At 41.7% G+C, this 19,102-nt stretch overlaps 1 protein-coding gene across 9 annotated transcripts in view; it reads right to left on the bottom strand.

The window, feature by feature from the left end:
* Positions 1-19,102, bottom strand: part of ncoa3 (nuclear receptor coactivator 3) — a 209,252-nt gene that overhangs the window by 32,049 nt on the left and 158,101 nt on the right. For all 9 annotated transcript variants that reach the window (XM_033041878.1, XM_033041883.1, XM_033041875.1 and 6 more), the window contains 7 exons: positions 11,165-11,337; positions 9,054-9,154; positions 7,978-8,152; positions 5,841-6,029; positions 3,395-3,499; positions 1,509-1,649; positions 365-512 (listed from right to left, as the gene is read on the bottom strand). In XM_033041878.1, coding sequence (XP_032897769.1) covers positions 365-512; positions 1,509-1,649; positions 3,395-3,499; positions 5,841-6,029; positions 7,978-8,152; positions 9,054-9,154; positions 11,165-11,337 — 1,032 coding nt within the window. The remainder of the gene's footprint in view (positions 1-364; positions 513-1,508; positions 1,650-3,394; positions 3,500-5,840; positions 6,030-7,977; positions 8,153-9,053; positions 9,155-11,164; positions 11,338-19,102) is intronic.

Here is a 19,102-nt window from a genome sequence, read left to right on the forward strand (position 1 = left end):
CATGACGCTTGCCACCCAACTGAACAATAAATACAGCACTATGCTTGAAGCTACAGCAGAAACTCTCAATTCTCACTCAAAGATTAAAATTCAATTACACATCTGGGGTGGAATTCATCCTTAGTCACATATGCAGGACATAGCAAAGTATACGTTCTATTCCAAAGTTCGGCTCCAGTGACTCCAGTCCCATTTCAGATGTATTATATGTGACCAGACTTCATTATTTACCACATGCCACTTTAATTAATTTAAACCACAACAGGTCCTTAAAACTCCACTCTAGATCATATGTATGGGCCAGTGGATGCATATCTACATACAACTGCAGTTTCTAACTTAACTAAGACTTGCTTTCCTGTACCTTTGAAGCAGATGTGTGGAGCCAAAGCCAAGGGTTTCATTGGATGCTGGATTGCGCAATAGCTTGGTCTTGGTTTGTGCAGTGACAATAGTGCCATCTGACAAGGAAAACCGATACAACGGACTCTCTGCTTGGCCTTGCATCATGGCTAGATAGGATGAGAAAAATAATGTTATCATACAAATGAACAGGCACCATCAATTTTACATTTTATTAAATTGAAGAGCCACCAATGCAACTGAATCTTTATTTTTAGTTTGTTGCTTCACATTTATTTTTGTATGTTTTTTTAAGCAGACGTTAAAGTGGTATCATGGATGTGGATAAATTACACCCGTGTATATCTTTCCTTAAAGAGGATATATTGCTTTAAATTTAGGAAGCTCCAGCCACCCTTGTTTTATAAATGTTTTTAGTAATAATGCATTTTAAATCATAAAAATACACTCAGCACATGCTAAAATAATTAATCCAATGATCTTTAATTGGCTCTAGGTTCAATTAATTAAATATTGTTACAATTCACTGTGCATGTCATAACATATCAAGCACTTAGCAAAGCGCTAAGGTGAACAGGTTTGAATAAATAGCACCAACCACATCCCCATCAAGATGAGCAAGCTACTAGTACAATTTGCAGCTCCACAGCTTAAAGGCAATAAGATATGATTAATTAATCAACAATAGGGAAAAGATCATTAATCAGACTTTGTTATGTGCCAGTGAAGTCGTGGACCAGAATATCAGAGAGCATTTAGCTTCAATGCAGCTTCTATTATTAGTTTATTATTGTCACGTGTACCTAAATACAGGGAAACATTTGGGTTTGCATGCTATCCAGGCAAATCATACCATGCATGAGGACAATCATACCATACACAAGTACAACAGGTAGTTTAATAAAAGAGAAAGGAAACAGAGTGCAGATAAGAGTTAAAAGAGTATTAGTAGTTTCTAAAACAGCACCATCTTTGAGCTTCAATTATGTTTTTGTTATGAAACTATGGTTGAAGACATGCCTTGTTTCTAACATCCATCTCAATAAAATTCTCAACTCTCCTTTGGAATATCTGTATGCACCCAACTACTCTTCACAATCCAACAACCATTCATTTCTCAGCTAATGCATGAAAGAGCACTTCACCTTCTTGGTAATGTCTTTTCAGTGACCATGGTTGTCCATCATTATGGTGAAAGAACCTCTGAATGCATCTCCTCACAAGATCTTCCCAACCTGGCTTCATCGAGGCACGCAGGGAACTTGGATCGATTGAAGTTATCTTGCCTAGAAATAAAAGGGAAAAGGAACTTCATACAAATCCATTTTAAAATTGGAACAGGGAAAGTAACAAAAGGCTTTTGGTCAACATGCACTACTAAATATACAGTCGCTCGGTCACTGTGTCTAGAGTGTACTGAATACCAAATAATCACCAGCTTACAATCTGCCAATCTGCCACTCAATGACAAGAACAGTAGATAAATAGTAGATGAATGGGAACTCAATGGGATACAAGGAGCTGCAGATGTTGGTTCACAAAAAAGATGTACGGAGACTATCATTTCTAGGTTTCCCTTCAAATTTGCACACCATCTTGATGCATGGAAACATAATATCATTCCTTCATTTTCACTGGTTTCATGCACTGGAACTCGCAAATAATGTAGGATTATCTTCATTAGGTCTGCAGCAGTGACGTGAGTGGTGCACAATAACTTTGCAAAGGGCAGTTATTAGTATTATGATTGTCATAAAAAAACATAGTTTTGCCTGCTTTCCAGTCAAATTAAACCATACGAATACTATCAAGCTATACACAAATACACGTAATACAAGGAGAGAAAATAACCAGAATGCAGAATATAGTCTTACAGCTACAGAGAAAGTGCAAAAAACAAAAAAGTACAGGGGCCACAACAGTGCAAGTTTGGAGATTGGGGCTACACCCTTAGTTTATGAGAGATCCATTCGATAGTCTGATAACAGAAAGAAAGAGTCTGTTCCTGTATCTGGTGGTATGTTGTACCTTCTGCCTGACGGAAGAGGGAAGAGGAGGAAATTACCAGAGTAGAAATGGTCCTCGATTACTTTGACTGCTTTCCCAAGGCAACGTGAGGAGTAGCGTCAAGGGAGGTTCGGGAGACTGGTTTTGTGATGGGTTAGTTATGAATGCTGGCTTTGCTATGATGTCCACATCACATAAAATGAAGGCAAATTCTATTTATCTAAGGCTTCTTTGAGATATTAAAATATTCTAAAAGTTCCAATTCTCCATCAATGAGTGTTTTACATCGACAATATCAAGCCAATTCATATTTAAAGAGATTGATAAAGACTGTGACATTAATCTGATTATGAGGTTACATCAGAAATCGTGGTGTCAGTTTGATTTTTATGCCTTTCACACAATACAGTAGTTCCCAAGTTGTACATTGTGGTGTGGCTTGGTTGAATAGATTTAGAAACATATTTATTTTGTTGAGCTAGCTCAAGTTCAACAATTGAGACTCAATTGGAAGGCAGTGAGTGAAGATGCTCAGCAAATGAGTTGGGGAAACAAATGTGTGCAACAATTGATCTTATGGAGGTGGATAAAATCTTGAGAGGAATCGATCGGGTAAATGCGCACTGTCTGTTCCTACTAAATGTGATGTTTATGCCTCAAACAATATTGTATTTCCCAAGTTGTACGTTGTGATTTAGTTTGGTTTTGGGACGGGGGAGGCAGATGCGGGAACAGGGTAGGTCACATGCCAGTTGTGCGTCTCAATCAACTGGAGCAAAGTGATGAATGGCGTGAAAAGGATTTCTACATGGTGAAACCAAAATGTATAAAAATGGCCTTTATTAAAATCTGACAATGTGCACTTTAACCACATGTGATTTTTTTCTATTACAACTTTCAAATTGTGGCGTACAGAAGCAAATAAATAAATGACGGGTCTTTGTCCCAAACATTATGGAGGGCACTGGGTTAAAGGCATGGTAGACCTTTTTTTATATTAGGTTTGATTTCCCACAACACTCACCTGTTATGTCATGTCTTGTGACAAAGCTTTCAGGACTGGTGGGGAACTGTGATCGTTCCACTGGTGTAATCCGTCTTGCAACGCAAATCATACAGGACTGAAGATCTGGAGCAACAAAAATCAGGCTTCAGTTCCACTTTCCATGTTAATAATCAACTCAAATATTCTTTACCAATACATTTTATTTCATCATATTTACTTCCCTGGCAAATGACAGTCAGTAACAGGTCAAAATAAATGGGTAAAAGTCTTCTTGTACAATCATTCCTTTGAGACAGCAGATCTTTACAGCTGGTATAATAAAACGAATTAGTCGACAAATAGGTTTAATGAGTTTGCATTCAGATTAAGAAATTAGGTCATTCGTATCCTCGATGAAGCTTGTTTGGAGTCCAATTAGTTAAAGAATCTTACCAATTGAAAACCTAAGTGCGTGCAAAGTTAGATAATCTCAACTCAGCTTGGAGTGGTTTTGTCTTTGGTCACATATTGCAGAACTCGGGGAAGGGAAATTAAATGCCGAAATCTGTGACGCTGCATATAAATGAGCATTGAATTAGGATAGCACAACATTCAGCGGTGGTATCCTCGAAGATTAGCTCATCCATCAGGCATCACATAAATTATGTACATGAAATGGTCACAAAATGATGGAGTAACTCAGGTCAGGCAGTATTTCTGGATAACAGATTTGGCACATAACAGGGTTTGTCATATTTCCTGTAGTCTTTTTCAGTCTGAAGGAGGGTCCCGACATGAAACGTCACCTATCCAAGTTCTCGAGAGATGATGCCTCACCTGCTGAGTTATTCCAGCACTTTACGTCTTTTTATTGTAAACCAGCACCTGCAGTTTGTGTCTATATCAAATGATGCTGGACATATTTCTCAACTAAGGAAGCATATCTGAGGATGTTGTTACCAGCAGAAATGACCCCCTTCGCGAGAGAAAATTATTTTCAAACGTTAGCTTAACTTTTCCACATTCCCCAAATTTTTAGTTATCTTAATATTCCTATTTCTCTCACAATTGTTGTCACCAAGCAATAAGAATGATAATTGTCAATTTATTGATTGATTGATATTGTATTTAATCTACAATAAAGTGCAGTAATTAGAACTGCCAGTTTGGATGGATGATTGAGTTGCAATAAAGGACAATTTGATTTAAGTAAGCAACTAGTTCAGGTTGAGCTACTGAAAAAAAAATTTGCAAACAATGGTTTGGAAGAAAGAGAGGGGAAAAATAAGGAGCTTGTGATCTTGAAATGTTTCGGTATAAAATAAAAATATATTAGTAAATGAAAGTATAATACCTAAAAATCACTACTAGGGCCAGAATCATAAGATTCCAGACCATTTAAATTAGATTAGATTTGTTTATTGTCATTCAGACCTTTCGGTCTGAACGAAATTTTGTTTCCCTGCAGTCATACATATAATTTAAAAAATGACAAAAAACACACAATCAACACAAATTTAACATCCACCACAGTGAGTTCACCAAACACCTCCTCACTGTGGTGGAAGGCAAAATCTTAAAGTCTCTGTCTCTTCCCTCTTTGTTCTCCCTCTGCGCCGAGGCGACGGTTCAAACTCCGCGGATGGTCGCTGCAGCCGCCACAGCTCCGAGGCCGACTCGGGTCGCCGCTGCCTCCGCCACAGCTTCGGGGCCGAGTCGGGTCTCCGCTACCGCTGCTGCTGCCGCTGCCGCCACAGCTCCAGGGCCGAGTCGGGTCTCCGCTGCTGCTGCCGCCGCTACAGCTTCGGGGCCGAGTCGGGTCTCCGCTACCGCTGCTGCTGCCGCCGCCGCCACAGCTTCGGGGCCGAGTCGGGTCTCCGCTACCGCTGCTGCTGCCGCTGCCGCCACAGCTCCAGGGCCGAGTCGGGTCTCCGCTGCTGCTGCCGCCGCCGCCGCAGCTTCGGGGCCGAGTCGGGTCTCCGCCGCTGCTGCCGCTGCTACAGCTCCGATGTTGCCAGCTCCGCCATTAGGCCTCGGCGCAGACGGAGACGGGGACGGGGAATACGACCGAAGAAAAAGTCGCATCCCCCGAAGGAAGAGACCAAAGCATGTTTCTCCCACCCCACCCACACACATACACAACTTAATAAAACAAAATTAACTAAAACATGACAAGGAACAAAAAGAAAGAAAAAAAAACAGACGGACTGCAGGTGGGCCGCAGCTGTTAAGCCAGCGCCGCCATCTTGAATCTTGATGTACTTGATGTAATGCTTAAAAGGGTACATGAATAAAATTACAGGACCCAAAAACCAAACAATCCGCACAACAATGTAGAAACTGGCCGAAGTAAATAAATTCATAGAGAAGTCTAATTCACCCACAACTAATGCAAAGAACATTATGACAAATTCACCTCATGACACCCACTTGAATTTCATCTTCCACGTTGAAATATTATATGCTGAACATACAAGGAACTTACCTTCACCCTCTTCAGTTACAGCCTTGGGCTGAGAGAGTGCAAAGCACTGCATGGTTTCATATTTCTGACGTGTTTCGTGATTTCCATTAGACTCCTCCAAAGAATCATAAGGAATCTGCACTAGCATTCGACAATTGAATGTGTGGCTCTTCTGCCTCTGTGTTTCATTTGCCCAAGAAACTCCGTTCACTGAGGAAACATGAATGCAGATCATGAACACCAACTGATCAGAGACAATCTGAACATGCATGAGCTAGCTGCATCAAGATATGCTTGCAAACCTGTTAACAGGTTAAAGATGCCAGCTCCTTATTAAGGGCCTGTCCCACTTGGGCGTCATTTGCACGTCTTTTACGCGACATCCTAAAAATTGGTTGGCACATTGTGATGCACGCATGGCGTGCGGTGAGGCGTGGTGGCGTATGCAGTGATGCGCGGTAACGCGCTGCACCCCAGGATTTTGGAATGCTCAAAATCCTCTCACGCCACCTGCATGACGTATCCCTTGTGCACTCTGACATACTGATGGCATACGCTGATGTACTGACAACGTACGTGTAGCGCGTGGTGACGCATGGTTACACACAAACATTGCCGATGCTAATTTATTATGTGTCACCGTGTCAACGTCCGTAACCATGCACCGCCCGTACGCCGTCGACGCGTCATTTGAGCGCTGCACCACGTGACCACCCGGGTATAAAGCGCACGTAGTTTTGAAATTTTTTCACTGGGAAAATCCTTGCCACAGAGATCGGACTAAATACGAACGACATCGCAAATGGCTCCCAAATGAAGCAGGGCCCTCAAGAGCACTTGGCGCATGACTGTCGAACTGCTAGATGACTGTCGCGCGTCATTCACTACCGGCCTGTAGCACAAATGACACCCAAGTGGGACAGGCCCTTTACTCTACATCAAACCTTGGTTAGATGATTGAAGGAGTAGTGTGTTTAACCCTGGTCATCACATAGTAAAATGGATAAAAAGGCAATAGAGAGTGTGCAGAGAGGATTTATTCAAATAATACCAGAAATGCAAGGATATTTAAGTCAGTAAAGGGTTACCAGACTGGATATCTTTATAGTTTAGTTTAGTTTGAGATACAGCACGGAAACAGACCCTTCGGCCCACCGGGTTCGCACCAACCAGCGATCCCTGCACATTAACACTATCATACACACACTACGAACAACTTTTACATTTACCAAGCCAATTAACCTACAAACCTCAGTTTGCACACAAAACAAAAACCACAAAACACAGTTAAGAGGTGAGAGAGTTGAATGATGAAAAAGCCTATGATAGAATGGAAACAAAGAATGGGTTCACTCATGGGGAACAACATGATTGGAGGCAGTCACCAAAAGTACATTTAAAGGGAGGGTAGACAAGCATATGAAGGAGACGAGAGCAGAGAGTTACTATCAACGATTAAAATGAAAAAAGACAGCAGGACTCTTGAGTGATGAACAGGCCAATCAGCCCATTTCTATGTCATGCATCATACATAAACAGCAAACATTCACTGGAAAATCTAGATCATTCTAGATAACTAGATTCAGAGACATTCTTTCTCATACACTAAAAGTTTTGCAAGCACACTGATCGAGAGGTTTTCTTCAATCGTGCATAAGTGTACGAAAAAACTTTTTCCCAGTGTGAATGTGAAGAAATTGAGTCAGCAATATGAAAAATCATGCATTCTATCTTTCTTCTAGCCTTCCTTCAGTCATAAACACCAGTACAAATTTCTCACGACTTCTAGTCAGAGATGGTAGCTCTCTCAATCCTATACCACCACCTCTTCCCACCCCTCATCTATTTTTGTGTTTCTACTGCCTTGCCATGTGGTATTCAAAAATCCACTAATATAATAAATCAGACACCGTGGTGGGCCAGGTATAATTTATTTTACCTGAACATCCACATGTAATCAACATAGTGCCTTAAGTGCATTATTATAATTGTGAAATTCATTTGAAATAAAATCACCAATTTTAACAGACCAAGGAAGACAGAGCACTGATACTTGAGGGAACGAGGACCCTCACGTACTACTCCGTCATCTTAAAATGCTCGCAACTAAACGAGTGCACTGCCTCGAAATCTCACCATTTTTTAACGGTTTTCCTACCTGTTGATTTCGGCAAATTTCGAAGAAATTCATCACGGTCCTCTTGATGAAGGATATTATACACACTAGTGTTCATGAGCTCCTCCTGTTTGTACTGAAGGTACTGGGTAACGTTTTCGGACACAAAAACAATGTTTCCATCTCGATTAACCACAAACAGAAAGCCATCCAGGGCCTGCAACCACAAATAGACCATGTCTCACTGAGCAAAATGTGTGCAGGATTGTTCGTCAGATTAAGACATACATGTTGAATGTGCAATACAATTCAAAGACTTTAAATATTCTCTTAAAATCTGGACATCCCCCAGTTTACGAATGGGTGACTTGTGCACAGTCTATACATATGAACACACATTTGGGAGACCAGTGGGTTGGATTTGGCGGGGCTACAGATGATTGTTTTTGACATTAGCTAAAATGTTGCCATGTCCAAGCCAAATAGAATATATTCAAGTTAAACACTTTGATGTTTATCTTGCAAATCTATCCAGTGTCACACCATTTAGGCTCCAATATCATTAAAAACATACTGCAGAAAAATCTTTCAAAAGAATCTCATTATTAGCACATGATAAGCTCCATCAAAAATTGTTAATATCAGCTTCATTATTAAGAGTGGTAAAATTAGATTTTGAATGCTTCTCCAGATTATCTATCCATATTAGACAAGTCACCTCCAGACCTGCTGTGGGGGAACTCTGTTTGTAGCTGCCCTCTCCGAGTTGCGAACTGCTCGGATTAAAAACAGTTCTCAAGAACAGAAAAGAGTACAAAGTGCTGGAGTAACTCAGCAGGTTAGGCAACATCTCTAGAGAACATGGATCGGTGACATTTTGGGTCAGGATACTTCTTCAGACAGTCTGAAGAAGGGTCTCGACCGGAACGATCACTCCAAAAATGTGTCTTTTTTTTGTAAACCAGCATCTGCAGCTCCTTGTTTCTCAAGAACTATATCGTAACTCAGCAAGGACCTGTACATAACTAAAGCTACCAATCCATGAGGTCTTCCATTTCGTTGGCGAACTGGTCACATGGAAAATTAATATTAGAAAGTATTGTGTATTATCAGATTACCTTGAGCAATAGGGGACCCAATGAATCTTTATCAATAACTCCTTGTCCTGTTGAAGAAACATCTGCTTTTTGGACATCATCTTCATTTGAAGACGCTTTTCCTATGAACAGAAACAATTAACTGTACAGAGACAAGTAAAAACGCTCTTCTCGCTTCATAGCTCCTCCGTCCATTATATAAATCAGCATTTTAAATTCTAAAACTGAACAGAGTATGTCTAAACAACAAAATCAATGCGTGTTAAAATTAAAGCACACTAGTTTTAGAACTCTATGGTCTAAATTATACCCTATAGGACATATTTTAAAATAAAATATTGGGAAAAGATACTAAGCCAAGAAAAATAAAGGTAACAAGATGACATTTTGAGAAGTTAATAAAGATAACGGAATTGAAATATGGAAGGATTTTTTGAGATTGTAATAATCAAAGGCTATATCACTCCAAAATTGGCTGGCATCAAAGTAATGTAAAATGCACAGCATGATAGAGTTTTGGAAGAGATTGGGAAAATTAAATGGTATATTTGAAGATGAGGGCAGGATTTAAAGAACATATCAACAGTGTTCTAACATTCTCGATCGTTTATCAGGATTTGAATAAATAATTAACCAGGTGATCAATTAAAATATACTTTCAGCAATTAAAGCTCAATTGAGGATTACTTAACTTCATAAATTGAAGAATTAGAAACATAGAAACATAGAAAATAGGTGCAGGAGTAGGCCATTCGGCCCTTCGAGCCTGCACCGCCATTCAATATGATCATGGCTGATCATCCAACTCAGTATCCTGTACCTGCCTTCTCTCCATACCCCCTGATCCCTTTAGCCACAAGAGCCACATCTAACCCCTCTTAAATATAGCCAACGAACTGGCCTCAACTACCTTCTGTGGCAGAGAATTCCAGAGATTCACCACTCTCTGTGTGAAAAATGTTTTCCTCATCTCGGTCCTAAAAGATTTCCCCCTTATCCTTAAACTGTGACCCCTTGTTCTGGACTTCCCCAACATCGGGAACAATCTTCCTGCATCTAGCCTGTCCAACCCCTTAAGAATTTTGTAATTGCCTCTCAATCCTGCTTTATCACTTAGCAAGATCACGACTGATCAAGCGCCTCAAATCTATTTTCCAATCAATTAGTGGGATTTTAATTTATTGCTTTTTTAAAAAAATGTTATCCTCAAACATGTGTTTACAGGCCTGTTATGTTCCTGAAAGAAATAATTTCACTGTGTGCTTCGTCTAACTATAAAACTGAACTAAAGTTCCTTATTCCGGCACAGCATGTACCAACACTAGATCCTCCACTAGAGGGGTGAAAGTCTTTCCACATCATAACAAAAACTTTGAACAAACTCCAATGAGGTCATTACAATACAATTCCACAACAACATAAAGCATCGCATTAATAAAGCACCTTTCCATTTAAAAAAATACAAAAGGGGCTATCATTTTCTGAAAGAGCAGACAGGGCAAAATCTCTATCCTTGAGTGGAGTTTTATGTAGCAGTCTGGAACCTGCATTTGTCTTAATTTAGATATTTTGGCTAAAATTCAAAAGGTTTTTAGTAATTTAAGTTTTAACATTAAAATAAAAATCAGTTATATAGTTTGCTGCAATTTCAAGGCTTGCAGCATCAGCAATGCAGGTTTTTAATGTTACTGCACCAAGTGAATGTCCTCAACAACATACAATGATAATAGTATATATATATATATATATATATATATATATATAATTTGTCAACAGAGCACTTATTCAATGTCTAATGGTGTGAATGTCCCCACATCCACACCATTTGAGGGACCACAAAGACTGCAAGCAGAGAACTTATTTTATGAATAATATAGATAAACATGGAGGAATGGTGAGAGGTTTGGTGTTAGCAACAAGTCCCTCAATATTTGTCTCACTTCATCTCCTAGCTTCAACTTTATTACATCAAGATAATTAATGTCAAGTGTGCAATATGGAATTTATAATCTTTTAACATAGAAAAATGCTCTGACATACTTCACCATAGCATTATCAAACAAAATGGCAGACACAATTTATTGCAGATTTTCTGCATTAATATTTAGTAGGATTATAATACATCACATTACCTTGCTCTTTTATCTGACGAATCTGCCTCACTGTTTCTTTCAAGATTGCACATTTATCAGGTTTGACATTGAAGTTGTCAATGTCACTTAGGTTAGCTGAGATTAGTTCAGCCAGTTCCTCAATGTATTTGCTCTCTTGCTCACGTCGACGCTTTTCAATGCTGCAGTTTACACTGTCAAACAAGTTATACAGGATGGTGAAAACTCTGATAATCACTACGGACAAATTATTATTTAGAAAATGTAAACAATATTTAGTTTTCTGTATAATCTGCACAATCTGAAATTCATTTTTTGTACAAAAAAAAAGTTGACATTACCAAGACTGTGCAGAACAGGTATAAAAGACTGATATGTGAAGCCTTCCAACTAGTCATGACAGAGTACAATGTCAATTAACCTAATTTGCGTTTGAAGGCCCAATCTTTTATCACTTAGCAAAATCGTAGCCGATACAAATGGCAGAGTCAATTTGGGGTATAACAATACTTTTGCAGAAAAGAACTGTCAAATAAAGTAGTCAATTGAAAGGATTTAGTTGCATGTGAAGCTCCCCATGTATACTTCAGAAAATCCCCTAGTGCTATTGAAAGGCCAGTGAAATAATAAATCACTAGTCAATGATCCTGAAATAAGTTTCATTCAGACCCAGATGTTAGTATAGAAATAATGAATTTACTTTTATATTGTCGGGAAGACTGCTGTTGAGCATTAAAGATTTATCAGTATAGAATAAACTGTGCTAGTCAAAGTTAGACAGCGTAGAAACATGTCCTTCGGCCGACTCAATGCCAACTATCCTACCAATTATACGGATTCCATTTATCCACATTAATTCTATATCCCTCTGCTTTGGCTTTGTCATTCAAGGACTTAACGTGATTCTTAAAATGTCGTTACTATTCGGGTCTTCACCGCTTCCTCTGGAAGCTGATTCCAAATATCAACTACTCTTTCTGTTGAAAATGTATGCCTCAGATTCCCTTATATCATTTCCCTCTCTCCTCTTGTTTCTTGCCATAGAGGGAGTACAGAGAAGGTTCACCAGACTGATTCCTGGGATGTCAGGACTTTCTTATGAAGAAAGACTGGATAGACTCGGCTTGTACTCGCTAGAAGTTAGAAGATTGAGGGGGGATCTTATAGAAACTTACAAAATTCTTAAGGGGTTGGACAGGCTAGATACAGGTAGATTGTTCCCGGTTGGGGAAGTCCAGAACAAGGGGTCACAGTTTAAGGATAAGGGGGAAGTCTTTTAGGACCGAGATGAGACAAAACATTTTTCACACAGAGAGTGGTGAATCTGTGGAATTCTCTGCCACAGAAGATAGTTGAGGCCAGTTCATTGGCTATATTTAAGAGGGAGTTAGATGTTGCCCTTGTGGCTAAAGGGATCAGGGGGTATGGAGAGAAGGCAGGTACAGGATACCGAGTTGGATGATCAGCCATGATCATATTGAATGGCGGTGCAGGCTCGAAGGGGCGAATGGCCTACTCCTGCACCTATTTTCTATGTTTCTATGTTTTAGGTGCCCCACCTTGGGAAACAGTATCAGGCCATCTAACGTATCCAAGTCTCATAATTTGTAACTATGTCACCTCTCATCCACAATCATTCCAGGGAAAACAGTCCCAATCTATCTATATAACTCAAGTTCGTCAATCCAGGAAATATCCTTGTGAATCTTTTCGGTAACCTCTCTGGTTTAATTACATATTTTCTGCTGTATGGCAACCAGAACTAGAACTGCAGACTATACTCCAAGTGAGGCCCAACTAACGTTTTGTACAACATAATGCCTTGGCTGAAGATGGCAAGCATTCTATATACCGTCCTCACTGCCCTACCTATTGCGTTGACATGTTCAGGGAACTATACATTTGTACTCCAAGGCCTCTCTGTTCAACATCACACACTGCCATTCACTATTTATGTCCGAACCTGAATTAACTTCCCAAAATGCATCATACTGTGTTTGACCAAGTTAAATTCTATTTGTCATTATTTTGCCCACTTTCCCCATTGATCTAGATCCTGTTGTAACTTCACTTCACTGTCCCTGTCCATCTTGTCTACGGGCTACTCCAGCATTCGGTCTCTTCTCGGGCTCTTATACAAGTTTGTAAGCATGGTTTCCACCATAATCTTGACATATTAAAACCCCCAATTTACAACTACAGCTATTTTCTGCAGATCAGCACAATACAAGATTTATTACATCGAGAATTTAAAAAAATGAAGGCATCATGCAGATCAGAATCCATACATGAATACGGGCACGTTTTTGGTCCTCAATTCCCCATTATGTACAGAGGAGCCCAGTCAAATTACTCAAAGAAATCTCAGTACAACTATACAATTGAAAGATGCACTTTTGACATAGTTTACAGTGTTGATCACTCGTCACTTCTTACACGCAATTCTGGCATGTCATTTAGAAAAAACAACAATCACAAAAAAAACATTTGTGCCAGTACTGCAGATCTCCTACAGGTGGTAGCACATCACTGGCTTCCACTAGCAACAGAACAATGCCTTTAAAATTCACAAGTAGGAAGATTTGAACTTTAAACTCAATTATGTAGCTTCAAAACAACTTTTTTTGACAAGACGTTGAACAGACTAGTGCAGATTTCATACACACATGCACATTTCATACATTCATTACACAGAAGTTTTATTTGACAGCCTAACCTACATTTGTGTGAAAATTATTATGGCAGCTAAGACAATTAATTTTTCCGGAATAGAGAAATCTAGGAGTCAGGAATCCCCAAAACAAGAAATCCAGCGCAGGCAAGGGATCCTTACAGGGAGACCAGGTTTATTCTAGGAGTGATTAACAAATAAATCATCTGGCAATTAACTACCAAAATAAATGCAACTTCACAACTCAGAACATCACATAAATGCTCAACAAGAATGTAAACAAAAACATCTGTAACAAATGTATACATAGTGAAAGTCAAAAGTGGAAAATGTGCCCATATATCCATGTTTCCTCAATTGTAAATAGAAGTGTTTACTGCATGAAGTTTAAGGACCTTCATTTCACAAACATTTCTAATGGATAGATGTAAAATGACTCAATCTCCTATATTACAATGAACAAACTTAAAATGTACTTATTTAGCATTGGGACATTTTCAAAGGTTTCAAAGGTCAAAGGTCTTTTATTGTCACGCGTACCAATTAAAGTACAGTGATGTTCGTAATACCATTTTGAAGAGAATGTGTAGTGAAAATGGAAGCTTTTTTTGCACAATTTCTTCAGCAAAGCCTGCAGAATTGAAATATGTTAATTTTACTGACATGCTCACAAATGTCCAACTTCAACTGCGTAAGCAATTGTCAAATTCACTTTCAAATCTACGTCAACTCACCATTAGTGGCCTGGGGTTTCTACTAGATTGCTATGGATTTTCAGTGCAACTTGCCAGACATTCATCAAACCAGCAAAATAGATCATGGAAATTCAAGTGGAAATTACGCCCAAGGCAAATCAAGTTTCTGTGATTTGTTGCACTCAAAGCTCTCTCCACCCACAAATTTGGTTAGTCTTCAAGATTTAATGAATTAGCATTAAGTTTACAGTTAACAGTGTACATTTGAAGGCCTTCAAGGCGGCTTTAAGCATTTTTTGGTGATGGAACACTAACAATTGTGTGCTAAATGCTTTAAAAAATTCGTAAGATACTGATTTCAGTAGTTTAACTTGTAAATGGTTCAGGATACGATTCTTTAAAAAGTACATTTTAAAAGCATGCTTAAAAACTACACCTGCGCAAACTGTGCATCAAACAGTAAAAAGGCTTGTGTAGAAAGAACTGCAGATGCTGGTATATACCCAAAGATAAACACAAAGTGCTGGTGTAACTGAGCAGGTCAGGCAGCATGTCGGGGGGGGAAAAGGACGGGCGGCGTTTCGGGCCAGGGCCCTTCTTCAGTAAAAACGCTTGCTTTGAGAGGTGTGTGTGTGTGTGTGTGTGTGTGTGTGTGTGGGTGTGTGTGTGTGTGTGTGTGTGTGTGTGTGTGTGTGTGTGAGTGTGCGTGTGCATGTGTGCGTGTGTGCACTCAGCTGGCAGGTAGGTGAACAACAGTTCAGAGGGGTTAATGATAGGCAGATGGACAACGGCCAGAGAAAACTAGAGATGCTGCCTGAGCCACTGAATGACTCCAGCACTTTATTTTGTAAACTGACATCTGCAGCTCCTTGGTTCCAGTTTAAATTGCATGAAAGGGGCGGGTACAGAGAACAGTCCCAGGGTCATAATCACTTTGATTGAGCGAGACACGCACAACATATGCTGGAATCTTGAACAAAACACAAAGTACGGAGGAACTCTATGAGTCCGGTTGTACATGTGGAAGGTATGGGCAGACAACATTTTTGATCAGAAATTGGAGAAGAGGGAGGAGTAATCTGGAAAAAGGGCGTGGGGTGGTGCAAAGCCTCGCAAGCAATAGTTGAATCCAAGTGAACGAGGCAAAGGGTGGAGTAAACGGCAAAGGCTAGAGATGAAAAAGAGACTAAAGGGTGTCAGGTTGAACAGAGGGATCTAGGAATAACTGTGCATAGTTCCCTGAAGGTGGAATCTCATGTAGATAGGGTGGTAAAGAAAGCTTTTGGTATACTAGCCTTTATAAATCAGAGCATTGAGTATAGAAGTTGGGATGTAATGTTAATATTGTACAAGGCATTGGTGAGACCAATTCTGGAGTATGGTGTACAATTTTGGTCGCCCAATTATAGGAAGGGTGTCAACAAAATAGAGAGAGTACAGAGGAGATTTACTAGAATGTTGCCTGGGTTTCAGCAACTAAGTTACAGAGAAAGGTTGAATAAGTTAGGTCTTTATTCTCTGGAGCGCAGAAGCTTAAGGGAGGACTTGATAGAGGTCTTTAAAATGATGAGAGGGATAGACAGACTTGACGTGGACAAGCTTTTACCATTGAGAGTAGGGAAGATTCAAACAAGAGGACATGACTTCAGAATTAAGGGACAGAAGTTTAGGGGTAACATGAGGGGGAACTTCTTTACTCAGAGAGTGGTAACTGTGTGGAATGAGCTTCCAGTGGAAGTCGTGGAGGCAGGTTCGATTTTATAATTTAAAAATAAATTGGATAGGTATATGGGTGGGAAAGGAATGGAGGGTTATGGTCTGAGTGCAGGTAGATGGGACTAGGGGGAAATAATTGTTCGGCACGGACTTGTAGGGCCGAGATGGCCTGTTTCCGTGCTGTAATTGTTATATGGTTATATGGTTATAAGAGAAGGAGTGAAATGTGGGTGGAAGGGAACAAGGAAATGAGAGGGGTAAATAAAAGAAATGGGGGACTCTGGGATGGGAGATGAATCTACAAAGGCGATGTGGAAGCTAAACAAAGGAAATTGTTTGTTTAGTTGGGAGAGGGAATGCAGAACTGTGGGAACAGGGAAGGTACAAACAAAAGAGCTTGCTATTTCACCTAAATACTCCTTCCAATTTAGTGTTTGCACTGGATACTCACCATGTGGTCCCCTCTACATTGAAGAAATCAAATGCAGACTGGGTGACTGTTTTACGTAACATCTTTGTGCCATTCACAAGGATGATCTTGAGCTTCAATCACCCATCTCTTGTATTCTCCATCTCATTCACACTCTGACCCATCTTTAGAGTCCTACCAGTCATATCCAACATAATCTCAATGAGAAAACCCATCTATCCAAATAGGCAACCCACAATTTTGGAGCTCTGTTCTAATTCAACAATTTCAGGTAACCACCTCACTCTCGCCGAAGATGTCCCTAGATATTTCAGTTTCAAGTCACATTTGTTTCTTTCCCCCACAGAATGTAAAACAGTGGAGTGCGAACCAGAGTTGTTAAAGTAACCAGAGACATTATATACTTCCTGTTCGCTCAACCCCTCTGCCTTTCAACTCATTAAGGCATGCTTGTTTTCTCATTGACCCTGTTTTTCTCCCCCCAGATACTGCCTAACCTGCCAAATGCTTCAGCAACTTTTACGGGGTTTTCTACCCAATATATCTAAGGCATTTTTATATCATATCCATTTCCTAAAGAAAAAAAAAATGTTCAGGAATAACTGAAGGAGTTTGACCAAAAATCAAGTTACACTGTAATACAACAAGTTTGAGCATAATGTCTTTGAGATAGTAGAATATTCTCAAAATAGAAATTCTTGCCAAGCACTGCACATTGTTCAAACAGACTTAACAATCCAAGGTAATTTCCCCCATTAAATACACATGATTAATAAACACATGTTGACAATCATTACATCTTCATGGACAACTGCCATCTACTAAATTTCTAAAGAGATAATAAAAACATAATTTCATCTTGATCAATAGTTATTATTCCACTACATCCCATGACTGAATGATTTGTCATGTTTTGGTTTAAATTCAGACCTTAGTAGAGAGTGAAGTGCTTATTTTGTGGTACCACTGATAAAATGTTCCAATTTTTATAAATTACTAGACCAAGTGGGACCTGTTGGGTCCCGTCCCCTCAACGCGCGGTTGCGTGGGGAGGGGGGGCGGCCTGCAGCGTCACACGCACAATAACCCACCCCCCACACACTCTAACCACCCCCCCCTTGGTATTATATTAATATTATTCATTTGCTCCTTTTACCCCATCCCCACCCTATCCACTCATGCATAGCCCCCAACTCAGACGTGTCTAGAGAGGGAGAAGGAGGGGGGTAGAGAGAGAGAGAGAGTGTGTGGGGGCAGAGGTACAGAGGGGCAGAGGAGCAGAGAGAGGGATAGAGACACAAAGAGAGGGGTAGAGACACAGAGGGGCAGAGAGAGAGTGGGCAGAGAGAGAGAGTGGGCAGAGAAAGAGAGAGGGAGGGGGAGGGAAAGGGAGGGGGAGGGAAAGGGAGAGGGGGAGAGAGAGGGGGGGAGAGAGAGGGGGGGAGGAGAGGGGGGGAAGGAGAGGGGGGGAAGGGGGAGGGGGGGAAGGGGAGGGGGGAAGGAGAGGGGGGGAAGGGGAGGGGGGGGAAGGGGAGGGGGGGAAGGGGAGGGGGGGGAGGGAGAGGGGGGGAGGGAGAGGGGGAGGGAAGGGAGAGGGGGGAAGGAGAGGGGGGGAGGGGGAGGGGGGGAGGGAGAGGGGGGGGAGGGAGAGGGGGGGAAGGGAGAGGGGGGGGAAAGGGAGAGGGGGGGGAAAGGGAGAGGGGGGGAAGTGAGAGGGGGGGGAAAGGGAGAGGGGGGGGAAGGGAGAGGGGGGGAGGGAGAGGGGGGGGAAGGGAGAGGGGGGAAGGGAGAGGGGGGAAGGGATGAGGGAAGGGAGAGGGAGAGGAGAGGGAGAGGGGAGAGGAGAGGAGGGAGAGGGAGAGGGAGAGGGAGAGGGGGAGGGGGAGGGGAGGGGGAGAGAGAGAGGGGGGGGGGAGGGGGGGGGAGGGAGGGAGAGGGGGAGGGGGGGAGAGGGAGCGGGAGAGAGAGAGAGAGGGAGAGGAAGAGGGGAGAGGGAGAGGGAGAGGGAGAGGGAGAGGGAGAGGGAGAGGGAGAGGAGAGGGCGAGGGAGAGGGAGAGGGAGAAGAGGGGGGAGAAAGAGGGGGGAGAAAGAGGGGGGAGAAAGAGGGGGGAGAAAGAGGGGGGAGAAAGAGGGGGGAGAAAGAGGGGGGAGAAAGAGGGGGGAGAAAGAGGGGAGAAAGAGGGGAGAAAGGCCGGGGGGGAGAGGAGGGGGACAGAGGAGGAGGAGGAGGAGGAGGAGGGTGGGGGAGAAGGAGGAGGGAGGAAGAGGGGGGGGGGGAGAGTGGGAGGAGGGGGGGCAGAGGAGGAGGGGTGGCAGAGGAGGAGGGGGGTAGAGGAGATGGGGCGGCAGAGGAGATGGGGCGGCAGAGGAGATGGGGCGGCAGAGGAGGAGGGGGGCGAGGAGGACGGGAGCAGGGTGCGGGGAGTGGGCAGCGGGGCGTGCGTCA

Source organism: Amblyraja radiata, chromosome 23 (genome assembly GCF_010909765.2).
Source record: "Amblyraja radiata isolate CabotCenter1 chromosome 23, sAmbRad1.1.pri, whole genome shotgun sequence".
Lineage (NCBI taxonomy): Eukaryota > Metazoa > Chordata > Chondrichthyes > Rajiformes > Rajidae > Amblyraja > Amblyraja radiata.